The sequence below is a fragment of the Crinia signifera genome, chromosome 2 (genome assembly GCF_055691185.1).
Source record: "Crinia signifera chromosome 2, ASM5569118v1, whole genome shotgun sequence".
NCBI lineage: Eukaryota > Metazoa > Chordata > Amphibia > Anura > Myobatrachidae > Crinia > Crinia signifera.
The window spans coordinates 60,450,218-60,477,453 of record NC_139218.1 but is presented as its reverse complement, the minus strand read 5'-3'; the positions used below and the strand labels follow the sequence as shown (position 1 = coordinate 60,477,453).

At 44.3% G+C, this 27,236-nt stretch overlaps 1 protein-coding gene across 3 annotated transcripts in view; it reads left to right on the top strand.

Moving 5' to 3' along the window:
* METTL16 (methyltransferase 16, RNA N6-adenosine) overlaps positions 1-27,236 on the top strand; it is a 53,419-nt gene that overhangs the window by 10,346 nt on the left and 15,837 nt on the right. For all 3 annotated transcript variants that reach the window (XM_083172231.1, XM_083172229.1, XM_083172230.1), the window contains exons 4-7: positions 11,414-11,554; positions 15,417-15,532; positions 16,618-16,760; positions 23,606-23,675. In XM_083172231.1, coding sequence (XP_083028357.1) covers positions 11,414-11,554; positions 15,417-15,532; positions 16,618-16,760; positions 23,606-23,675 — 470 coding nt within the window. The remainder of the gene's footprint in view (positions 1-11,413; positions 11,555-15,416; positions 15,533-16,617; positions 16,761-23,605; positions 23,676-27,236) is intronic.

The window sequence follows — 27,236 nt, the reverse complement described above, 5'->3', positions numbered from 1 at the left end:
CAGTATTACTGGCGGTTTATATTTTGGGTTTCATTTTCTAAATCCATCTATGTTCGCTTGAAGCTGTCGGAGATGGGATGTAGTGTGTCGGTCAATAGATCAACCACTATTGGTCGACACATGAAAAAATATCAACATGGTGAAAGGTTGACACAAGCAATAGGTCGACATGAAAAAGTTTGATGTTTTTCACTTTTATTCCCCCAAAAAACAGGTGGTTTTTCATACTTTACTATCCAAGTCGACATAGATTATAATATTGTCCCGAGCATAGCGATGCACTGTGCCGTAAGCATGACGAGTGAAGCAGTGCACTTATACGGTGACAGTATCGACCTATGTCGACATAGACACCCAAAAACGTGAACGTCTTTTTGACCTTCTGCTTGTGTTGACCTTTTGACCATGATCGACCTAAGGCAGGCATGGCCAAACTGTGGCCCTCCAGCTGTTGTAAGACTACACATCCCAGCATGCCTTGCCATAGTTTTAGCATTCCCTAATAGCAAAGCTGTAGCAAGGCATGATGGGACTTGTAGTTTTGTGACAACTGGAGGGCCATAGTTTGTCCATGCCTTACCTAAGGTATGTCAACCTATGGCCTGTCGACCAATAGTGCTCCTAACTGACCTTTTTCAAACCCAGTCTGTAGGGTGGCAGTTGGGAGTCGATTGGCTGGTAGTTTATCACTCTCCACTTTATCACTTTTTGAAGCTGGATACATCTGGCACGAAGATTCTTATTTTTGGTGCCAGCTGACACTTTTTGCAGAATGGTTCGCTGTTCAGTTATATTTTAATGCAATTAAATTCATGGAACTAAAAGTCACTGAATTAAAAAGAAAATGTTGTTGATCTTCATCCAGCAGCTAAATAGAAGTGCCTCATGCCTCCAGGTTAGTAGTTGTTTGGGAATTGATGGTGCATGATCTCATGAAGAATGGTTTACATCCCAATACTGTAGTGTAAAGAGTTGCTGATGTGTCCAACCTGCTTAGCTGTGTGCTACCTTCCCACGGTAGTGACCGCCTTGTTCACGCGCCACTTCCCGCTGTGCAGCTCCCCCAGCTCTGTGCTCGCCATCTGCTGCAAGACCATCCTGCAGATCTGTTGTTTTTATTGAATGGACAATTGAACTCTTCTAATTGATGATATAGCGGCATCGCAATGTTTGCTGGTCCATAATAAGCCCACATGAAAAACTTGGTTTAATTTGAAAGCTTATGGGCATGTTCATATACACATTTGGATTAATGGGTAAAATACATAAAAATGTACTTCATAGAGGCCTTTTAATGATTTGTAAATCGATGCAGGCCCCAGCGTGTCCTGCGATCAAATAGACTGTTGATTCTGTAGCAGGGAAGAAAAATGTATAATAAAAAAAAAATTAACCCCATGATTTAAAAAGAAAGAAAAGTTTCCTTCCAACACCCCCCCCTGACCCCCCCCATTTCTCTAATTTACTACTCACCTAAGTGAAGCGTATGTCCAGTGTTAGTTATGTACTGTATTGAGACAGGTACTTAAGTTCTTTATGTAGAATGTAGAAAATCACAATGTTTAGTTGATAGTAACACTGGTGCTGGACAAAAAGCCAAATACTGTAGGAGCAGCTTCCTTTCACCATCTCCTTAGTATATGGAGCGCTGACTATATTTCCCATGGGTCCTTTCTGTTTTTATGAGACATATGCTTTCGTACTTGAATTTATCATTTGCACGCAACATTATGGAATGGGAAATACAGCAAACTTTAATACACCACTAACTCTTCATTTTATACTACTCTTACAACACGTTTTTCAATGGGTTTGTGTAGCCGAGAGCAAGAAGTACTTATTGCTTCAGCCTAGACTGTCTACACATCTACAAGATGTACCTCATACCTTTTGTCTGTCAGTAAATACCCAGTTTGTTGTTTCACTGTCTCCTATTGTAAAGTGCAACGGACAGGGGTTAAAGTGAGCCGGTATGGTGCGGAACTCCGGCTGAGTTCTGCCTCCGTCTGGTCACCTTGTCCCGCTTTGTCTGTCCCTGCCTGCAGCCTGCTTTGCTATAAAGGAGACAGCCGGGTTGAGCGGTGCAAACCCGGCTGTCACTCTTTGAGCAGGTCCATCCATCTGTGACTCCGTGGCGCAGCTGTTTAAAATGACCCGCCCAGCTCGTAACTTGGCACTGCCTGATTGGCTGTTGGACCATGAGCCGGGCTGCAGACGGATGGACCTGCTCTAACAGAGACTGTCGGGTTTCAACTGCTCTGCCCGGCTGTCGTCTTTACCATACAGCGAGTGCAGTGCACACACCGTGCATGTTATTCCTGGCGCCGAGCTTGTAAGCCCCCTAGCGCCAAGCAAGAAAACCCTAGCAATGCACATGTAGGTAAGCGGCATTTATGTGGCATAATATGTAAGGGGCATTACATATTGTGTAATGGTAGTGTTCCCTCTAAGCTTCTTTTGCAGGGTACCGCACACTGACCTTTTTTAAAACCTCAAAATGCACCATGGCCTTTTTGTGTGTGGCACACTGTGCCCTTACGCTGCCCACCACCGCGCTGACATGCCGCTGAGATCTTTCAGTGTGTGCCATCATGTGTAATGGGTTTTTTGGTGTGTGGTATGATGTGTAAGAGGCATTAACAGTGTGTGCCATAATGTGTAATTGTCATTACGACAGAATATGTAACGGGCATAGCAGAGTATGACCATGTTTAATGGGCGTAATCCTAGTGCAGTGTGCAGTTTTTTGTTTTATGTTTTTTTTTTTCTTTTGTTTCTAATATAAATTTCTAACATAAAATGTGCCCTCCCGATTGAAAAAAGTGCCCTGCCCTAAAAAAAAATCCTAGAGTGAACACTATAATGGGCATTACAGTGTTTGTCGTAATGTGTAATGGACATTACGGTGTGCATAATCCCCTGTCCCACAAAGCCATGCCCTAAATTTTTGCGGCGCGTACTATCTGGTTATTTTCTGGGTGTCAGGTTGTTTTGCACTGTGGGGCATAATTTGCATTAAGGGTGGCATTATGTGGCCTGCATTATATTTTTCATGGGTGTGTGAGAGAGGCCATAAATTTAGAGCTTGCAGGGGGGCACTTAGCACCCACCGTGGCTGTGACATCTGGGGGGGGGGGGGGGGGGGGCGGGCGAGTTCCACCACCTCACCAGGACCACTTTACACACTGGCAACGGAATATCATTCGCTATATAAGAAACTGTTAATAATAAAACAAGGCCCATGGAACATCGCTCTGAGCTACAAGACACATCAAATATTAACTGGTCACATGTTGGCATGTGGGCTGGAATGTAGCCATTAACCCAGGCGCAGGATAGATTATGCGGCTACATCTTTATAGTGATTTAAGTGCAAATTTAGAGTATTAGAAATATAGGAATACACAGTGCTGTATACAAATTGGCATAATCTTACAGTCTGCCCTGATTTACATAGTCCCTTCCAGTTCCAAACCTGCCAGATCACAGTTCACTGACTCCGTCTAGGCGATGGTATGAACCATAGGGAGCGTCTGTGCTCCGTTCCCTTAAGCACAAGTAGCCATGTGTGAAAATGATCCAGGTTGTGTGTCTGGTGAGTGCTGGGTGGTATTTGCTCCGTGTCTCCTCACTGTTACTACATTTATTGTGTCTGTGAATAAATGAATGAAGGCCTGTCCACTAAAATATCTGTTTCCACAATTAACAATTCTAATAGCATCGATCTGTTCTCTAAGCCCAGAACAGTTGTGTGTGTGTTTTTTTTTTTATATCTATAGATCTGTCCTCTGACAAGGTCGTAGCCTGCCTGAACCCAGTTTCCATTTTATTTTTTATTCTTTTGTAAAAGCACAGGAGTTCTAGAAGGACAAAGCAACATAGGTGGAAACAGGGCCGGCCACTGGAGGGCGGCAGTTCGCCCCTCGCCCCCCGCATGGAGGTGAGTGTAGGTGCTGGAGCGGGCAGGGGTGTCCGTGCCGCGGGGGCATCTGCGGCGCTGTGTATAAATCTGGCGGCAGGGTCCCTGCAGTGAATAGGAAATAACTAGTGCTATGAGGCGGCGCGGGATGCGCTGCTGGGTTTGAAAGCACTTGCCTCACGCTGGTTGGCTGAGATTCAGCCAATCAGCGTGTGGCCAGTGTTTTACAAATCAGAAGCCCGGCGGATAGCGCTAGTTATTTATTAATCGGTACTTGTTTCCTATCTGGGCGCCCATCGCGGGCATCGCGGGTACATCGCATGTCATTATAATGACATGCGATGCGACCGACGCGATGCCCGCGATTTTCCCATAGAGAACAATGTTAAATGCCTCAATTTACCCGCGATGACCGCGATTTAGCATAGGAAACAATGTTAAATGGATCAATTTCCCCAAATTATCATAGGGAACAATGGGAAATGTGGCAAAAACACCCCTGAACATACAAATGTCCCCTCAAAAGTAGTTGACGCCACCCCGCCATCAACGTGAACCCGAAGCATGGCGAGCGCAGCGAGCCCGCGAGGGGCGGCGGTACGCGTCCTCCGACCTTTTCATGCCCTACTATCCACTAGGGCGTGGAGTGAGAATAGAATAGTGTGGCGAGCGCAGCGAGCCACCGAGCCCGAAGCGTGGCGAGCGGACGCGGATACCTTCACAGTTATACGCGTCCCCTCGCGGGCTTCCCAGGTGTCAAGCCCGCGAAGGGACGCGTTTACCTGTGAAGGTATCCGCGTCCCCTCGCGGGTCTCGCTGCGCTCGCCACGCTTCGGGCTCGGTGGCTCGCTGCGCTCGCCACACTATTCTATTCTCACTCCACGCCCTAGTGGATAGTAGGGCATGAAAAGGTCGGAGGACGCGTACCGCTGCGCTCGCCACGCTTCGGGTTCACGTTGACGGCGGGGTGGCGTCAACTACTTTTGAGGGGACATTTGTATGTTCAGGGGTGTTTTTGCCACATTTCCCATTGTTCCCTATGATAATTTGGGGAAATTGATCCATTTAACATTGTTTCCTATGCTAAATCGCGGTCATCGCGGGTAAATTGAGGCATTTAACATTGTTCTCTATGGGAAAATCGCGGGCATCGCGTCTGGCCCATCGCACCCGATTTTTTTATCGGCCGCGATGGCCACGATTTTACCCCCGATGCCCGCGATTAAAATCGTGGGCGCCCAGATAGGAAACAAGTACCTATTAATCACTGCAGGGCCGCCGCCGCCAGCTTTATACACAGTGCCGCAGGTACCCCTGCGGCATGGACGGACACCCCTGCGCACTCCTGTCAGATACCGGAACGGACCAACCTGCCCGCTCCCCAGATGGCGCAGCAGGTACCTCCCCCCCCCATTTGAACATTTGAAGCTTATTTCCTATGTATGGCATAGTGGTTAACATTATTGCCACTTAGCACAATTGTATGGAGGTTCTATGTTGGTTTCCCAGTGCCACCCAAATACTGGTGCGTGTCTTTGCACACTGTGCTGTTGCACTTGATAAGATAAAATTAATATTTTCCTAAATAACAGGGGAGAAACGTGCCTTGGTGCCCCCCCCCCCCCCCCCCCAACCCCATCTATACATACATATATTGTTGCCACCACTATCACCACCACACACCCGACAATGACAAAACGTGTGCAAGTGACACAAACTCACGTCTATGTCTGTAACACTCCCGGTTGTATGGGTTCTTTATATAGCAGACTTGTCCATGCAGGTGAATGGCTGACAGACAATATCCATGTTGGCACCAAAAGGTAGACATTGTTCAGTGGTCCCAACAAAATAAACTCTACAATGTCTGTGTGTACGTGTACATGTGGTAGGGAATATAGATTGTAAGCTCCTCTGGGGCAGGGACTGATGTGAATGTGCTAATATTCTCTGTACAGCGCTGCGGAATATGTGTGCGCTATATAAATAACTGGTAATAAATAAATATATACAAAAATGCTCCACAGCCGATATCATTGACGATAATGGGGGTAGTTCCCTAGTGCATACACAATGAACAATATCATTCAGTGACGTAACCCGGACCCCCGCTGAACATTCAGTCATAGGCGAGTCTAGGCAGATTTAACTGCATGTTCAGATGACGGCGGGGGTCGTTAATGACATGCGTGAGTGCACATCGTTAAAGATACAGTGCACACACACTGGACTATGTGCATGATAATATCATTAACGGTATTGTGCATATCGTTTAAAAATATTGCATAGTGTGTACCCAGCTTACCGGCATGTAGAACACAGGTGTGATTTTCAGTTTTATGTTTCTAATGCCCTTTGTTGCTATGTCAGCGGTTGATGTACGTGTCTCTTAATGGAGTTGTTTATTTGTGCTTCTCTTTTCTAGGAAAGTATTCCGACAGGAATCTCCCCTGTTATTTAGCATTTTTGTTTCATGGCGGAGTTCTCCGCATAAATCCATCTGGCATCCGATTTCTTTCCTTGTCTACTCATTTGGCCGGCTGCCTGCTGCTTCCCACAGCTATTCCTTGCAGGATTGAAATTAAACTGAACGTCAATGTGTGAGCCGGCTTGATGGACCGCTGCAGCTACAGACGGCTGCTGTCCCGCCCTCTACGCTAATAACAAATGTAACTAGGGCAAACATGGTTTTCTCTCCTCGTTTAGGATTACGCAATCCATACACGCTCATTCACAAATACTTGGGTGCAGGCAATGTATTAAACCACTACGTTTTGCTTTACAAACTATATAATTGCATAAATAGATCTTTTGAAGCCTTTAAATAAATTAGGTACAGCAAGTTTTGTGTCAGATCCTCCATTCAATAAGCTTTCTGCTTAAAGAAAATGTTCTTTCCTCACCCCTCCAAGCATCTGTGTTTGCTTAATCTTGCCGATCTGCCTATCGGGGTTGTGGTCTTTAAATATTTGTTCTTTTCGCTCTGTGTGCGAACCATAGAGATTAACTTTTAATGCAGTCACACTGATTAGTACTGCGGCGGGGGTGACTAGTCAAGCGGGGATATCCCCTAACACAGGCACACTACCCAAGGAAAGCGTTCAGGCTCATGTAGCTGGATTACTCTATAGAAGCGCTTCTATTGGACAGTTTGGTTTCTTGAGTGTTTTTGAAAATCAATCAATCATTCGTGTAATTAGACACTTCAGAATGATGGATTATAAACCTCTTCAGTTAGTATATGGATAATTACGTTTATTTTAAGTAAGCATGACATCTTGATGATCTCCCTTTTGCAATGAGTAAAGTAAATAGATTGTCAAGTAAAATGAATCAAGCATATAACACAGCTGATACTGTTAGTGGGGCTTAGTTGCCTACCCTCCTGCATTCTGCAGGAGACTCCCTGAAATAGCAGCAATCTCCCTCTCTCCCTCATTAGTCTAGCAATCTCCCTCATTTCACCTAGCCCACATGACAATGTTAAATTTTTGGGAAATAAAGGAATGAGAGATATTTATTACATTGAGTCATCAGCACCATTTCCCAGCACTTTACCAAGTATAGTATCTCTTACTAACTGCTTTGGGGCTCATCTACATTTGTATATAAGTCATTTTAAAAGATTCCTCTCAGATGTAGCAGTACACACCCACGCTTCTAGGTGCCACGTTCACAAACTCTTTTTCACAGTCTCTCCATATATGGAACTAGACACGCCCTTTGGGAGGAGCATGACACGCCCCCTCAATGGAGTGATGTGCGAAATTCTACGACCAACTACAATCTCCCTGAAACTAGTTTTCAAATGTAGGCAAGCATGAAGTGGGGTATAAAAAGAATGAAATGTTCCGATCTTCAGTCTATAATACAGTTGCCCCAAATATACCAGTCTTCTCTGATGGCATTGCTTCCTGTGTAAGCTAGGGTCTTTCTTTTATTTATTTATTGACAGTTTCTTATATAGCGCACACATATTACGCAGCGCTTTTACAAAGCTTTCTTTTGAGAATCACTACGTTTTTCTTTAGTTGGATGCATTAGTAGGAATCTAAAATATTAGATTTCTTTGCATTAAACTTTTTATTGTAAGGGGACACAAGTACAAAAGGCCATGTAAAAAAGAGCTCCACTATTCCATAGTCCTGTTTTATTTGCAAGTCTCCCTCCTTTTCATTCACATGAACCCCCCACTCCTCCCAATTTTGTTTGTTAACAGAGTAGACGTTTTTATATAATATTATTCCATTTTGAAAATAGTCTTTTCTGTTAGGATAGTGCACGTCTCGCATGTTTCCTTTCAGAGCTTTCAGCAAGAAGTATTAACGTCCTTAGGATTAAATATAGCTATTTACTGTACAGATGTATGCTGCTTTTAGTCTGGAACAGTCATTTGTCCTCCGCTACCCACCTGTGACCGGCCTTTCAGGGATCAGTAAAACCTGTTTTGGTCCATTTTGTGCCCTGTGGAGGAACACTAATGTGCGTTTATCCTCAGATGGTTCGATCCTTATTGACTATTTGCATGGGAGGCATTGAATTCTTTTACTATTATTTATATTGTAACTTTGCATGCAAGAGTCCTTACTTATTTGTCTGCTGACCTCCACTCTCCATTACTGTGTTAGTTTCCAATAGCGCTGGGGAGTACACTGCAACACTCACGGCAAATATCTGTAATACCAATCAATGCTCCATTTTAGATCATTGGGAATAGTTACCCGCTCGCAGACAAAGCCACCAATTGTTAGCAAGATTGATGGTTGACTGGTTTAAAATGACAGTACACATAAATGCAAAATCAGGCTTATTTACCATTTATTCTGTTGCATTTTTTTATTTATTTTTTTATGAATCGGTTACAGTCACCAATTATTGAGTGACAGCTTTGTCAACCAGCTCCTTGGTAAATCTTCTCCTCCGTCTGCTATATACCCTCGATTTAATAAACATTTGCCATCAAGAAGCATTGCAGTAATGGATCACAGAGGGCTGCAAACACTCTGAGAGGTATATTTACTAAAAGCTGCGTTTCAATTGAATTTGATCTTAATCTATGTTGGCCTTCCAGGGTTAACCCCTTCAGTGGTGGGTTTTTCTGGGGCAGGAGTACCTAAATAGGACACTGATGGGGTAAATGGTTCCCAGTGCTCCCCTCTCCTCCTGTGAACCCCCCCCCCAGCCCCTCCGCTCCAGTGGTCTTTAGCGGAGCTCCCCGGCCGCTGCCAATCATACAAGCACACTGACCGGCGGCAGGCTCGGGGATGTCCGGGAGGACTCGGGCGCCCGGACACCTGAGCGATCCCGAGTCCCCCGAGCCGTGCAGAACATCCCTGAGCCTGCCGTCGGGTCTCCCGAAGAAATGGTGGCGGCAGGGGAGCACCGGCGTGCGATCACCGGAGCGAAGGTGAGGGGGGGGGGGGGGGTTTACAACAATGGAGGTGGGGAGGGAGCTGTCTGGTGGGGGTTGCCGGTGAGGTGATGCGCCAGTGTGCACACCTGCAGGCACCACTGGCGCACACCTGTAGATTTGTGGCATGGCCGGAAATTTTCTGGAACTGCCCGCTGCGGCACCCGGAAAATTTCCGGGACTGCCACTGATGGGGTTAAAACACATTTACTAACATATTCAATTTTAAATATTAATACATGTGTTTTGGCCATGGAAGGCCAACCTCCATTTTAAAATCTGTTTCAAACTACTTTTTTGAAATTGACTAAAATCGTTTAAAATCGACTTATTTAAATATACCCATTTATTTCTATCTATACCAGGAAATCCCTTATTAATGTGCTTACTTCATGTCTGGGTTACACAAATGTAAATTAGGGATTGCAGTGTGGAAATGGCACTAGTTGTATTACAGATAGTCCTCCTTAAGCAGCTCGCCACCTTAATCATAATGAGCGGCATTAACTAACGAGATCTTTTCTCGGCCTTCCAAGGACATGTGATCAGCAGGACTGTGCTTCCCATGCACTTCTTTATTATAATTGTTTACCTTGCCCACCCTGCTGTTATTGATCTACATCAGTAATTGTGGGAACTTTCTTTTATTTCCTGAGAATAAATACATTTCTCTGCTTATTATTTTGAACATTTTTTTTTTTTTACTTTGGAAAAGTTCGAGTAAAATTACATGATAATCAAATGCTTAATTTGTTGGTGTAGTGAGCGTAAGTAGGGTGTGACGGAACCCCAGGCAGCAGTGACATCACATTCATGTACCAAGTCGTAGCCCAGTTTCTTTGTCAGGACAGCAGTTGCATAAACTAGATAAATCCTATAAAGGTTTCTTTCCAATTTTACGCTGAATATTTTTTAATGTTCTGGCTATTCTTTGTTCTATAATCTAATTTGGTATGTTTTCAAAATATTCATACTGTAGTTGACAATCCATTATACTTTCTTCATCCTTATGGTTACACAGAAAAAAATAGCTTGCGCCGGTGAATTTAGTAATTACCACTAATGGTCAGTTTCTGCAAATGCACAATATTTCAGAATAAATCAATTGATAAATCCTTCAAAATAGTTAAAATTACATAAATATACTCAAACTGCAAGGTATATTATCTTTACAGATTTAAATATAGAAACTAATTTATTTTTATTACCAGTTTCTTATATAGCGCACACATATTCTGCAGCGCTGTACAGAGAATATTTGAACATTCACATCAGTCCCTGCCCCAGTGGAGCTTACAATTTATATTCCCTACCACATGTACACATAGATATTCTAAAGTTAATTTGTTGGGAGCCAATTAGCCTACTAGTATATATTTGGATTGTGGTAGGAAACCGGAACACCCGGAGGAAACCCACGCAAGTACGGGGAGCATATACAAACTCCACACAGTTAGAGCCATGCTGGGAATGGTCACTGGTACAGAAATTAAACTTTTTTTCATGATATTAATTGTACAATTCTTTTTACCTGTTAATCTGGTATAAAGTTTGTGCTAATTTATGCTGAAGCATGGGCAAAATATATCTAAGCAGTGAATACGGCCCTTCCTCGCTGTGGCGGCAGCAGAGAACAAATAAACAACCACAGTCCCGAGTGCCCCTCATAGGAAATTGCCCATAAAAATGGACCGAGACCTCAATAAACAGCCTGGGAGATGAATGTCTATAAGCCACATGTGCTGCGCTCACCGCTCCTCACAAAAGAGCGGTTCCCTGCATGGTTAGGAACGCCGCTGCCTGCAGTCTGTCTCACGAGATCACAAATGATTTATGCCATTATCTGATTGGCTGGCTCTTTGTACAGCTTGTCCAAATGGCATGGTTTATTTTGTTCTGATGTAGTTTACCACAGCATATTTCAGGACTTTTTTTTTTTTTTTTGTAAATAGCTTTCAGCAGAAGTTTCCCTGTATAGTGTAACAATCTTCCAGCGGAATACTAACATTAGTATTGTTCCAATAGGAAAGTTGGTCCATGTAGGACAGCTTGCTCATCTCTCCTTTGGTTATTGTTCTCTCCAGGCACAGGAGCATCCTGCATCTATCCACTGCTGGGCGCCACGCTGAACGGCTGGTATTTCCTTGCCACCGAAGTGGATGACATCTGCTTCAATTATGCCAAGAAAAATGTGGAGCAGAACAACCTGGCCGATCTCATAAAAGGTATTCGTTGCTGGATACAGAACAGTAATATGACATTGCCAATCCTTCTCTCTGTGTAACATAGGGAGGCTTAGAGCTTCATGCGGAGTAGTCCATGATGTGCACTGCTGCAGGCCGTTAACGATGTCCTCTACTATCTGTTCATGCAGCTCAGTTTGAATATATCTTCAACGATATGTACAAACCATGGAGCAAATCATTAACGAGGGCCATGGTCATTGTGTCCCGTCCCATGCTGTCATTCATAGTCTCTGATATCGCTGGGTACACACATCACGCAGTGTACGGTAGGGTGGATACCTGCTAGGTGAAAAAGCAGTTTTTGAAATGGCATTTGAAGCCCTTGCATCACAGTATTGCTTTTTAATATCAATTGTACACCTGGAAGCAGATTCTGCTCCTACAGTATTTGTCCATAAATGAGGAGATAGGCACACTGGGTTTAGGATAAGCACAGCACCAATATCCCCCTCCTTTCCTGTACCCTCTCCAGTGTACACTACCATTGCTTTAACACTGTAGAGACTAGGGATGAGGTGCCGGGGTAATAGATGCCAGTGTCTGCCACAACTGATTGCCTCCTGGAGACTTGGAGCTTGATAACCTGGTCCTAGTTGTAAAGGGAACAATTGATTGTGGATTGTTTTGCCATGTGTTGGAATACTCACCAGAACTACTGTTCTGCACAGGTCGCCGTCGGAAGTGCTGATCACATGACTGCTGGGACCTGGAAAGTAATGTGCTTCTGACCATAAATTATAAGCCACTTATTCCTATAATCAGTGTATAGCTGGGAAAAAAATTATCTCCTATTGGCACATTACAAATTCAGATTGTGCCGAAGATAACTGCAAGTGTGCCTGTGTATTAGTGAGCTGTTCGCTCCGATATAAATATATTAAACAGTTGCCAAGGAGTACAAGGAAGCTGCTTAAACTATAAAGTAAAATGACTTTCAGACGCGCACAATCCCATTACTAGGGTATGTCTGAAAGGCTCTACCCGGGATTTTACTCCTCTAAAATCCCGGGTCCTGCGCACCTGCAATGGACCCGGGATTTTTAAAAACCTGGGTTTGAACCGGGTCTAAAATCCCGGGCAGTATGTCTGAAAGGGGTATTAATGAATCACCCTGGTATCTTTACATGTGAGCTTGTGAACGGCAGCCTGTTTCCCTATCTGTATTTAAAAAGTATGAGAGCTCAAGGTGAAATTGCAAATGCAACACTGCATAAGAAACAGTATATATTGTGTAAACCTCTTAGTTAGATTCAAATGAAGGTCACGACTGAATGCACATGTTTTTTCTATGTGTTTTTCAACGAGGTTTAAAGCACATATTCTAAAGCTGAGTTTTGAGGCATTTGGTTTCTCTACATACAAGTGATCTATTGATTTAAATCTAATTTTTTGCATAGCATTTGTTTAGACATACGGGGATGACGTGACAATCCCTAGAATTTAGGTTGTGCTAAAACTACAATAATGTAATATCCCTGCACAGATGAAGGTGGCGGTAGCTAAAGTCTACTGTAGCATATTGGTTGCTATGACAGCAGCTTTTTTTTTATTGATTAATGTAAGTGATGAGATACGGAAAGAAACTATGGTTGTAAACAATGAAACGGTTTTCATTGAAGCTCGGTTCCTTTAAGATTCAAGTTCGGACAAGATCGTAAAGTTCACTTTTCTTACTATCCTTTGTAAATGCATATGAATTAGCAGTATCAGTGTTATACATACTGGGATGTTTAGACTTTAGAATGGGGTTAATTTACTAAGATGGGGGATCTGTTGAAGATGGGATGTTGCCCTAGCCAATCAGAATCTACTTATTTATTTAGCACCTTCTAGGTGGGCAACCAATTAGATTCTATTACCTTCTAGAACAGGCATTCCCAACCACGGTCCTCAAGGCACACCATCAGTGCAGGTTTTGTAGATATCCAGGCTCAAGCACAGGTGACTTAATTAGTGTCTGAGGGATTCTGATTAAACCATCTGTGCTGAAGCCTGGATATCACTAAAACGTGCACTGTTGGTGTGCCTTGAGGACCGTGGTTGGGAATGCCTGTTCTAGAAGGTAATAGAATCTGATTGGTTGCCCATAGCAACATCCCATCTTCAAGAAGACCCCCAACTTAGCAAATAAATCCTTTTTTCAGTCTGTAGCAGACACTCTGAAATGTGGTCATGCCACATTTTTTAAATTCACTTATTTTGTGCGGTGGTTGTGGCCTAAAGAGAGGATGGGGGCAGACCTGGTAGGAGTTTGGTTTGCTACAGCAGCTACCTGCTCACAGGTTTGAGTCTCCCGATCACTGCCATTGCTTCCTGTGCTCCTTGTACCTTGTCTCCTAGTCCTTTCCAACCACTCTAAAACCACATGAAAATTATGACCCAAGTTCGGTGTAAAAGGGTCTACTCTGGCCAAATCAAGCACCTACTCGGGTATCCAACGATATGACTTGGGTCATCCGACCAAGGTCACACTGAAAACAATATAGAGCCCGCACCACTGGCACATGAATATGATGTCATCTCCAAGTGCCTGCAAAAGGATGACCTGGCAATATCCTGGGTTCAGCATGCAGTTAGAATGGGGTTTCAAGACTCTGTGACACAGCGAGTACACACTTCTTCAATCCCCAGCTGATTGGGTTAAACACTACCGATGATACAGTAGTATGTATCCAGCCATGGCTCACACTGAGACAACAGCAACGAGGTAAGTGGTTCCTCTGTGAAGATCATCAAGTCGACTGCCGCACATAAGATGTGACCATGCTGTCTAGATTTGCATTAGCATTACAAAACAGGGCTACTGCATCAATATGGCATACACACCTTTACAAACCTTGTCCTGCACTAGATATCCAGTGAACGAGCCAATGATTATATAGGTGTGTGCCCAGCTTAAACCAAATTGAATGCTGTATGGTTCTGCTGTGGCCTTCTGATGACCCACCTTCATTTTCACGTCAAGGTACAGTGAGTTTCCAAGTCCTAGCTTCTAGTATGTGTCATACCTAGCTTGTCCGTTTATTGATGTGTGGGATTTCAAGGATATGTGAACTTTACAGTTGCCATACAATTGATATGGCATGATGTACTTTGCTGTGTATATTCCCGGTACCTCTGCAGAAATGTTATGAATCTCAACAATAAGGGCTTGTAGATGCTCCAACATAAACTGTCTGGCAGATAGGTCCTCCTGCCACTGTCTTGAGATGACTGGCTGTCTGCCATCACTTAATGACCATCTCATGGGATTTCCAAGACAACCAAACAGAAGGGACCACACACAAGGTTAAGCAGTGGTCTATTAACAGGAAGGAAATCAAATTTGTCATTGTTCATTTCTGTGCATATCAACCTGGAGCAGCTTTCTGCCTTGGCAGCGGAGGCTAGGAAATCCCATGGGGCTCATCACAGAGTGGCTCCGTTCTCCCTCCTTCGGGCTTCACTTTCAATTGATTACGGTCCCTTCAGTCATTGCATAAATCGTGTTGGTTTTTTTTTATTTTTGTGTTCTGTTTTGTTTAGCAGTTTTTATCTTGTCATAAAAAATTACTGAAGGCGAACATTTGAAAAGTCGTAGCGGAAACCATAAATCTATAAATATTATACAGGGGGAAATGACAAACCTTTATTGTGGGAGCATTAAATGGATGGCACATTGGTAAAATACGTACTTGATCAATAGCCCATTCGTTCTTGTGTTTATAGTACACATTTTATGTTTGCTTATTATTGAATTAGACTAATTTGTTTTAGCTTCAATGTTTTTGTTAATGAGATCACACGGTAATACAAAGAATGCCTTGTATACAGTCACTTAAATGTATTTCATTTCTTTCAGTTGTCAAAGTCCCCCAGAAAACTCTTCTAATGGATGCGTTGAAGGAAGAGTCTGGCATCATATATGATTTTTGTATGTGCAATCCGCCTTTTTTTGCCAACGAGATGGAAGCGCAGGTACAATGACCTCCTAATATGTTTGTGCTTTTTGTTTATTTTTGTGATTGTAATATTGGAAGGACCATTTCAGTGCTTTATTAGTGATTTCTACATACGGAATATATCATTTTGCAATGTGCCGTTATTTCCACAATTACCTTACATAGGTAAAATTGTGTTGCGTATTCTACTTTTTATTTGTACCTTAGTGCTTTTTATGTATAAAGCGAATGCAGTTTGCACCTGAACACTCATCAGAAGGCCTGAAACTCAACATATCACTCTCTCTGCAGATGCGGAATCCCATCCGCTGGCATCCCAGTAGTAAAAATGCCGGAGGGGGGGGGGGGGGGTGGTATTAAGTGTTAGGGGTGTTTAGTGTTAAGCATTAAAAAGTCAGTGTTAGGGTTAGGCACTAGGGGGGGAGGGTTAGGTTTAGGCAGGGTTGGGCAAGAAGAGGGGACAGTTATACCCCTTTCACATCGCACTTTTAAAACGGTATATTGCCGTTTTTTTTTCCATTTTAAAACGTTTAAGGCTGCAATGTGAAAGTGCCAGAGTTGATTTACCGGTTAAAGTTAACCGGTATTTCAACACGGTTAAAAAGCAGAGTCCTACACGTTTTAAAGCCGTTTTTTTGGCAGTTTGAACAGCTCTATTTCAATGTCTTAAAACGTGTCCCTTGGGGGTTAAACGGGTTGAATGTTTGAATGGTATTAAATGATTTTTAAAACGGTTTTCACCTGCAATGTGAAAGGTCTCAAGGCTCAGACCCGTTTTAAAGTCCCATTTAAGAATACCGTGTCATTACCCATTTCTGCAATGTGAAAGCAGTATTAGGTGTAGGCTTGGGGGGGGGGGCAAGTCCATCAATACTGGACTTAGCATGTGATTGGGTAGTCTCAAGTTTACATTTCATAAGTTTCTTTTCTTGCCTGGCCTGTAATAGATTTTCCATATTAAATTACTATACAGCCTTATAAATCATCTGTCGTTGACTGCAGAACATTAGTATGTCTAAATAGAGACACCGTTGTCTCTGTAAGAACAGGACTGCTGTCGGATGAATGGTCCTTTTTACATCTGAGTCCCTCTCTTCACAGGGAGTCAACTCCCGAAACCCTCGCCGGCCTCCCCCCAGCTCGGTCAACACAGGTGGGATTACAGAGATCATGGCTGAAGGGGGAGAGTTGGAATTTGTAAAGAGAATTATCCATGACAGTCTCCAGCTGAAGAAGAGGTTGAGGTGAGCAATTGTATTTTGCATTGCATTAAATATCTACAAGGCGTTATTGTACAATGTTATTATTGTTTTCAGCTGGAGGGGTTTCAGTGGTGAAAGTAACCACAAAATAAGTTGTCTATCACAACTGTGTAACAAGGTATTAGAGACATTGCTAAGACCTAAAAAGGCTGTTTGCTGTAAAGCGAGTGTTTCTGGGCAGTTACCATGTTGTGAGGGAGATGTGAGCGCGTAAGCTGACTTTATTCTTTCTTGTTTGGAGCATGCACACTGACATGCGATGCCTGCTTTGATGGATCTTTTGCACCCAGCATACAGTTGGGTGTTAGTCTTAGGGCCTTTTTGTGCTGAAGTATGGATATCGCTAAAACCGGAACCATTATTGTGCCTTGAGGAGTGAGATTGGGTATCCCTGACACAGGGCCAGATGCACTAAGCTTCAAAAGTGATAAAGTGAAGATTGATAAACAACCAACCAATCGGTTCCTAACGGCCATGTTACAGGCTGGGTTTGAAAAATAGCAGGTAGGAGCTGATTGGCTGGCTGTTTATCACTCTCCACTTTATCACTTTTTTGAAGCTTGATACATCAGGCCCTTAACAATTATGATGGCTGTGCATGGACAGTAGGTGACATGGCCTCTTGACTGTTGGATGATCACTGTATAGCATTAGCAGAAGGTAGTAAGCAGTCTGCTGTGTTTGTGTGGCCACAGATGCATTAGACTTCAAATCAGGCTCCTAATTTAACCAGGGCTTGAATAGTGTAAAGCTCCTTACACACAGAGCAATTGGTCGCTGAGCGATATATCGCTCAACGACCAAATTGCTGAGTGTCCTGTTTTCATCAGTGACCACCGACTCTGCGGAAGGAAGCTTCTGTGACCAGCGACCACTGCAGGGCTGGTCGCTTGAGCAGGCTCCCGGCGACCATCGCCCTGTACACACAGGGATAGGGGGCCAGATTCTCTAAGCTTTAAGTGATAAAAAGGAGTGATAAGCAGCCAGCCAATCAGCTCCTACCTGTAATTTCACAGACTGTGTTTGAAAAATGTCAGGCAGGAGCTGATTGGCTAGCTGTTTATTACTCTTCATTTTATCACTTTTGAAGCTTAGAGAATCTGGCCCAGGGTCACCGAATAAGTCTTAAAATTTTACTCTGATTTTCTGACCACTATAAGTACAATATAAATGTAATGCAATAGATAACCATGTAACAATAAACTTCAGAAATATTTCCTATTTGTTTTCACTCTTACTAGTGGCATACCTAATTTGCTGCATTTACCCTGAATAAAATACATAGTTCCATTTCCTGTTCAGTATATGTGTCCATTACTCATATACAGTATGTCAGTAAATGTGTGTTTTATTACATGGTCCAATATAATTACAAATGCTTTGTCGTGTTAAGGGGATTTGGCACATTTGATGGTTAATGTGTAATCTGTCGTGTCCGTCTCCTAGCGAGGGAGTGTAGCATTCTGTTTAATTGCAAATAAAATCATACAGTTTGACAGAAATCTGGCCCAACCGCTGTGACCATTTCCTTACTGTTAAACCAAAGAGCCGGAGTGATTCAGCAGTCTATCTTGCCTTGTAGCAGTCATGTGTGGTATTAAGCATGATGTGAGAAGGCTGTCTTGTCCCTGACACCAGCACTGCCCTGACAGTGAGCACAACTGACACCGACTCTGTATGATTAGTAAGCAGATGGGTCCCTCAGTTTTTAATCCTGAACATAACTGAATTGAGAGCTAAATCCTCCAGCGATTTACATTCGGTGAAAGAGCCCAGCGCAGGTTCCTGGTGCGGCTGCATTGAGCTGTCAAGCACTTGATCAGGGGAAACTGATACTGAAAAGCGTCTTCAGAGAAGTGTTAAAATAATCTGCTTTTCTGGTCTGGTTACTTAAAACCATGTTGCAATAATAAGCTGTGTTAACATACATATATGTTGTGTGTGTGTGTGTGTGTGTAACCTTGTCAAAGCAAGTCTACAATAAAATAAAAGGATACATTTCATAATACATTGCAAACAAGCCACACTTGATGAATCTGGTCTCGGTGCTACAGAACTTATTAGAAACTTCTATTAACCCCTTACCGACGCAGCCTGTTTTTGCCTTCCTGACAGAGGCCTTTTTTTCAAATCTGACATGTATCACTTAAGTGGGGATAACTTTTTTTTTTGCTTTTACTTATCCCAGTGATTTTGAGATTGTTTTCTCGTGACACATTGTACTTTAAGTTAGTGGTAAATTTTGGTCGATACAGTCTTTTTTTTTTTGTGAAAAATACCAAAATGTCGTAAAAAAATTGAACATTTTGCAAAATGTTAAATTTTCTGCTTGTGAGACAAATAATCATACCACTCAAAATAGTTCATAACTAACAAAGATCATATGTCTACTTTATGTTTTAATCATTATTTCAAACTCCTTTTATTTTTTTTGGACACTAGGGGGCAGCAGAGTCAAAATTATACACCTAACACAGTAAACGCTGCTTTTGGCTGTTGACGTTTGAACAGCCAATCGCAGCGATCGCTGAGGGGGGGGGCATCGGTGCCCCCCCTGGGCAATGAGGGAAGATGTCTGCTGTCAGGGACAGCAGACATCGTCCCTCCGTCACCGCGTCTATAGACGCGGTGACAGTTTAAAGTCATGACGTACATTTACGTCATGTGTCGGGAAGTACATCCCGACCATGACGTAAATGTACGTCAAATGTCGGGAAGGGGTTAATAAGTGTATAGTTTTGTTATATAGCGTATATATTCCAAGTTTAATAATGTTCTGTAGAAAAAGCCTGTGATAATGTCGGAAGCACCATGACCCAGGGATAATGACAGAAATAAAGGATTCTGGGAAGGTATAAAAAGATATGTAAGGCTATGGAGCATAATCATGCAGTGACGATAGTAACTCCACATTAAGGGGGGGATACAGTCACTAGGTTGACTACTGAAGGTCGACAGGGCTTAGGTCAAAAACTGAAATAGGTCGACATGGCAAAGTTTGATAGGGTTGGAAAGTCGACACAAGCATACGGTTGGCAATGGGTTCAAAGGGTTGACATGAGTTTTTCATGGATGTTTTAGCCAACATGTGCCGACAGGTGGTATTTTATGCACGCAAAATAGCGCGGTGAACACGCAGTCCATGTGGACGTTTGGGACAAAAAGGGGAAAAACTCATGTTGACCTTTTGACTGACAACCTTGCCATTGTCGACCTAATGCTTGTGTTACCCTTCCAACCCTGGCAACCTTAGCCATGTCGACCTATCTGCCGAATTGGGGGTGGGTGCTGACGTCATGTGACTTCAGCCGTCCGTTCCAAGCAGGCATTGACACGCCTGCGTCTGCAGGGGTACACCACGCATTTTTTTTTAAACCCTGGGCGTCCCTTCCCGTCCCAAGCCCCTCCCACCCTGCTGCCACCCCCTTTCACCATCCCCTTCCACCATCCCCTTCCCACCCCTCTTGGGGCGAAAGGCCCAGCCAGTGTGAAACTCACCGACGCAGTTCGCTCCCAGAGTTTGCACATGCGCAAACCCGACTCGGGGATGGGGCCGAATTTAGGCCTGCTACCAGTGCATCTAAATCAGCCCCTAAATGTTTTTTTTTATTTTTTATTAGCCCATTTTGGATTATTTGTTTCACTTTTAAAAGTCATAAATTCAAGTGAAATAGCAGTGTATTTTTGTTTATAGAGACATCTGATGTCACCTAGAGGTTTTTATTATGGGTGGAGGCAATGGAATAAAACATTTTTGTGATCCATTATTGGGACATTGTATGGTCATTTTCAATGTTTAATGAAAGCATTTTATGAACATCTAAAGGCCCCCATACATTAGTCCGACTTGTCCTAAGGACAAGTTGGACCTGATTTCACCCTGCAGCTCCCCGGGAGGGGGACACACGATTAGGCACTTGATGTGCCAAGGTTTGCATATGATAAATCGCATGGATTTATCATATGCGGTCCCCGGGGAGCTGCAGGAGGAGGGAGCCGTGCGGGGGATGACAGCGGGCAGGGGATGCCGGCTATAGAGAGCCGAGCAGGGGGAGGCTGCATGGGGAGCCGGGCAGGAGGAGGGTGACAGCGGGAGCAGCGCGCCGGGCAGGGAGGATGACGCTGGCTGCCGGGCACCAGCGGGAGCCGGGAGGAACACAGATAACTTGAAAAAAAAAAAAGCCCATATAGAATGACTAGCAAGCCATTGATTGGCTGAGACCACAAGTTAGTGTGTTCCTCCCGGCTCCCGCCGCTGCCCGGCAGCCAGCGTCATCCTCCCTGCCCGGCGCGCTGCTCCCGCTGTCACCCTCCTCCTGCCCGGCTCCCTATGCAGCCTCCCCCTGCTCGGCTCTCTATAGCCGGCATCCCCCGCCCGCTGTCATCCCCCGCACGACTCCGGGCTGCACATAAGATTTAGCAAATCTTAAGGCCCCCATACACTATGCGATTTGGGCACGATTTCACCCGATTCGGATGAATCAGGCCGTGAAATTGGCCCAAATCGCACTTGCAGACACCCCGTCCGATCCGATGCGCGGTCCCGTGCGCATCGGATCGAGGTCGGACGGGCTGCACATAAGATTTGCTAAATCTTATGTGCAGCCCAGCCCCGGAGCCGTGCGGGGGATGAAAGCGGGCGGGGGATGCCGGCTATAGAGAGCCGAGCAGGGGGAGGCTGCATAGGGAGCCGGGCAGGAGGAGGGTGACAGCGGGAGCAGCGCGCTGGGCAAGGAGGATGACGCTGGCTGCCGGGCAGCGGCGGGAGCCAGGAGGAACACAGATAACTTGAAAGAAAAAAAAAAGCCCATATAGATGACTAGCAAGCCATTGATTGGCTGAGACTTCTCTCAGCCAATCAGCGATTGGCTGAGAGAGGTCTCAGCCAATCAATGGCTTGCTAGTCATTCTGTATGGGCTTTTTTTTTTTTCAAGTTATCTGTGTTCCTCCCGGCTCCCGCCACTGCCCGGCAGCCAGCGTCATCCTCCTTGCCCAGCGCGCTGCTCCCGCTGTCACCCTCCTCCTGCCCGGCTCCCTATGCAGCCTCCCCCTGCTCGGCTCTCTATTAGCCGGCATCCCCCGCACGGCTCCCTCCTCCTGCAGCTCCCCGGGGACCGCATATGATAAATCCATGCGATTTATCATATGCAAACCTTGGCACATCAAGTGCCTAATCGTGTGTCCCCCTCCCGGGGAGCTGCAGGGTGAAATCAGGTTCGACTTGTCCTTAGGACAAGTCGGACTAATGTATGGGGGCCTTTATGTGCAGCCCGTCCGACCTCCCGACCCCGATCCGATGCGCACGGGACCGCGTATCGGATCGGATGGGGTGTCTGCACGTGCGATTTGGGACGATTTCACGGCCCGATTCATCCGAATCGGGTGAAATCGTGCCCAAATCGCATAGTGTATGGGGGCCTTAAGAAATGCCGTTGAAATCACAAAACTTTTGGAAAGATTTACTAAGAAGCCGGATGCTGGGATTTAGAATGATTGCACTTGCTTGCACTGGGATTAGGAAGCTAGAGCCATTCTAACTATATAGGGGAACCCACATGTCACCAGCCCTATGCCAGTTGGAACCAGGACTGGATTTACTCAGGTGGGTGAGTTGGTCTTTCAACCTGTATTCAGAGTAATATGTGAAAACAAATGGCCCGGGTCCATATTTGCCCTTGGAGAGCTACAAGTGCCAGCGAGCTCGGCCACTGCATGCAAAATAACTGCAAATAAATACAGCAGTGACGTAACTAGAAAATGTGTGCCCCTCTGCCCAAAAAAATTCTGGTGCCCCCATTCATTATACCTTTTTTTTTTTTTTTTTTTACTGCTTGTTGCCAGGCTTTACATGATTGTTGCCAGTGAGTTAACATGCTCATTGCCAGGGGCAATATATATATTTCGACCAATATATTTTTATATTTCAGGGGCTATATCGCTATATGTGCTACCCAGTAGGACCTCTAGCATCTATTCATCTGTCTAGTAAAACCTGTAGCATCTGTTTCCTCCCAAGGCGGCAGACATTATTTGAGGTACATTTTCAGCAGATTCCATACCAGACCCATTGGAATTTGCAGAGACTATGTTGCCCCCACAGTGTTGGCTCCCCCAAACCTCTGCTTGGGCTGTATTGCCTTTTGTTAAGGTGCGCTCACACTGTGCAATTTTGCTTGCGATTTGATTAGGGTTCGAATCTGAATCCAATGGCAAGCAAAACGCATTCCATTTGGACTATATTGTCTTGCCTGCAAGGTCTATTTATTTTAAAGCAATCGTTCATTTTTTTTTTTTTTTTTTTAACAGTTATTGTGAAGATCCCTAATTACCAAGGTGCATTTATATGCAACATCTGATGTGAACTGTGTAATGCCTGTTTTTTTTTTTCCAGTGGTTTCTTTTAAACAAAGCAAGTATAGTCCTAATGTTGTGAACCCCTACTCTGTGTACCTTCATCAGATATCCGCTGCTCAGACTGAATAAGTGTCTGCCTTCAAGTGTATTAGATTGTTTCTTTTGCAAAAGCCCCAATTGTATTACCTGAAGTCTTTGTCTAACAAAACTTGTAATCCATTATCTCCCTATGTTCCCCTTCCACGGTGGGATAAAGCCACATCAGAATGGTTCAGAATTGATTAATTAATGCAAATCCAGAATGATGTAGCCCATGTTCATGCTGGTGTAGGGAGAAATGTCAAGATGTCTGAATCACCAGCTAATAATGTATGCCTAATACAGGGGTTGCTGGGCTGCCCTTGGCTCGTGTGCACTCCTGCAGTGATATAAAGCTCACCAATTATGTACCCTGTTGGATGTTTCTTTCTAGATGGTACAGCTGCATGCTGGGTAAGAAGTGCAGTTTGGCTCCACTGAAAGAAGAGCTGCGGATACAAGGGGTACGTTTATGGTATTTATTATTCCCACGTTACCAATTTTTGTGACAATATAAGTCTAGAGCCCTTCATAGCATTCACAGACCTCTACACCAGGCATGTCCAAACTATGGCCCTCCAACTGTTGTGAAACTACAAGTCCCATCATGCATTGCCACAGTTTTGCTATTAGGGAATGCTAAAACTATGGCAAGGCATGCTAGGATGTGTAGTTTCACAACAGCTGGAGGGCCGCAGGTTGGACATGCCTGCTCTACACCAATGGGGTATATCTATCTTAACAGCGCTTTGAAACCCAAGTTGTTTATTCAGATAATCATTAAGTACAGAAGATACATTTTAATGCTAATTTGTTAATGGATATGTCAAAGTATTCAGGGGTAGATTTATTAAGCTAGGTGAAGTGATAAACTGTCTAGTTTTTATCACCGGCTAATCAGCTCTTACCTGTCATTTTTTAAACCAAGCCTGTAACTTCACAGATAGGAGCTGATTGGCCGGTGATAAAAACCAGGCAGTTTATCACTTCACCGAGCTTAATAAATCTGCCCCTTAGTCACCAGTGCCCTCCAACTCAGGCAGTAGAACTTTCCTGGTATTGTGGGCCTTGCAGTGTGGGTGGGAGTACTTTCACCCCTACACCGACTGCTGTCCCAGTGTTAACATTAGTATTCATTTCTAGCACAGACGTACATTGGACTGTCTGAACAGATAAGAATTGGTAATCATTAGAAGCTATACAAACAATAGAATGCCGGAGTCATGGTATGTCCTTAAAGGCCCCCATATATTAGGCCGACTTTTCCTTAGGACAAGTCGGACCCAATTCTCCTGTGAGCCGCCCGGGAGCTCCTCGGGAGGCTCACATACAATTTGGCACTTGATGGGCCATTTTTTACATGTAACGGGAGCTGCAGCGGGCGGTCGTCATCATCATCATCATCTGCAGGACGCCGGGGCGTGCAGCGGGCGGCAAGTGGATTCACTAGCGGGCGGCGAGTCCTGACCTGGCCGGGCGGTGAACGCAGATATCATCATCGGGACGGGCAGTGTAGTGGCGGGCATTAGATTTTAAAGATAATCTGTAAAATGACTGGCGGTTCTCTGATTGGCGGCGAGAGCTTTCTCGCCACCCACTGCACGCCCCAGTGTGATGATGCCCGCCCCACTGCTCCCCCGCCACACTGCTCACCCGGTCAGGCATATATACAGGGAGGTCAGATGTGATCTTGCGCATGGGACCCCGGATCGGATAAGATGTCACACACCTGCAATTTTGGTCCTATTTCACCTGGTTATCGGCCCAAAGTGCCGAAATCGGATGAAATCGGCCCAAAATCGCATAGTGTATGGGGGCCTTAACAGTCCAAAGCAGCAAACATCCTGAAACCAATTGCACTAGTATACTGTACATTAATTAATAAGAGCATGGTTTTTATTATTAAATGCAGATTTTGAAAACACTCAGGGTTCCGGGCATCTATTCATACATGTCAGTCCAGTGAATGGGTATTGAATACTAACTGGTATCAGCTTTGCAGTGTCAGCCTTTCGCTTTCATGCAGCTGCCATGATGGATGCTTCGTGTGAGCAGAAGGGGAAAGGATATTCTGTGATAAAAAAAAGAAAATGTTTTTTTATTATGTGTAATTATGTGTAAACCAGCAAAGAAAATGAAAAAAAGAATTGATGCTTATTATCTGTCCGCCTGATGGATGAATGTGTGGTGAAGAATGGTTTCTGCCTAAATGCGTACTACCATCCGTACAGTGTGGTGGAAGAGGAATAATGGCCTTTCATGGTGTTCCTTCCATTGAAGGGAGATATTAATGCTGCTGCTGCACACAGAGACATTGTAAGAATTGTGTGCTTCTAACTGGGATGTACTCAGAGGCCTGGTTGATCAAGGCCCGAGTTGACATCACACAGGTTCCCTTAAAATGCCTGGGCATGCCTATATTTTTTTATGACACTCCCAGAAGGCATCTGGTTACCACCCGCAAAGGGCGGCATCCTGTGTCAAGTCACGAGTGGATTGCAGAAAAAAATAATCGCTGATTTTTGCCACTATTTGCCCTTGCGCGCTATGATCCGTATGCTTGCGCAGTTGTTCGATAATAAATTGGCTTCTGAATCCGCATAAGTGATCATGTCTACATAACCCCCACTGTCTGCATGATGAATGTCGGCCTGGTCATAACTGTGTTCATATCATACCATGCCTCTTCTATCTTAATGGCAGCAGTAGTGCAATGGTTCTCTTGCTGCCTCACAGATCTGGGGTGTTGGGTACAATTCCCACCAAGGCCCACTTTGTACGGCGTTTGCATGTTCACCCCGTGTTCCCCTGCAGTTTCTCAGGGTGGGCACATGAACATCACACCCATATGTGTTTGTCAGTCCCAAACCATAATATAATAATGGCTGTATTATTTACCTGCATTTAATCTAAACTGGTTCAGGATTTTAAAGAAAATCTACAGTACTTGTTTATCATTGTGAGTGTGTTTGTCAAAATGTATAACCTTCACTAGTATATTATCTGTATAAACCTAAGGATTTGGGGATACGTAATGAATTTATTTTATATTTGTTTACACCCCAAGGGGTTTATTTTCTAAGATGGGAGTTCTAATTCAATTGCTATGGGCAATCGATCAGAATCTACTTATTTATTTAGCACCTTCTAGAACAGTGGTTCCCAACCCTGGTCCTCAAGAACCCCCAACAGTGCATGTTTTCCAGGTCACCTGGGAGGTGCCCTCATTATTCAGACACCTTTTCAAAGATCCACAGGTGGAGCTAATTATTTTGCCTGTGATTCTGTGTGGAGACCTGGAAAATGTGCACTGTTGGGGATACTTGAGGACCAGGGTTGGGAATCACTGTTCTAGAAGATAATCGATATAGGGCGGTATTCAATCAGGGATCCGGAATCCCAGGTAATTTTTGCTCCACTCGACAGATGCTGGACAGGCGGAATTCAATGTTCCGCCTGTCGAGTGTCAAAGTGGGCGTGTCAACGAAAACGGCCACGGGTTGCCAAAAAAGGACCATGAATTAATAAATCCGTGGGCCTTTTTGACAAAACAGATCTAACTTGTTTTGAAGTCGGATCTGTTTTATCGGGTGTGGTATGTTTCTCCGAAAGTCGGGATCCCGACAGTTATTATCCCTACGTCGGGATCCCGACTGCCCGGACTTAGACAGCGTGGCCAGCGCAACAAAGCCCCTTGCGGGCTCGCTGCGCTCGCCACGCTGCGGGCACGTTCTATTCTCCCTCTATGGGGGTCGTGGACCCCCACGAGGGAAAATAGCCGTCGGAAACGGTAGCGATGAATAGGCTATTTTCCCTGTCAAAAATAGCATCCAAGATTAAATACCCCCCTCCCCCATAAACTGATAATTGATTGCCCATAACAATATCCCAACTGAAATAGAACTCCCATCTTAGCAAATAAAACCCTAAGAGCTCTTCCTTATTATACATTATATGTGGGTTATGTAGAGGTGATGGCTTATTGAAAACCACTTGTATTTTGTGATTACTATTAAAATACCTGA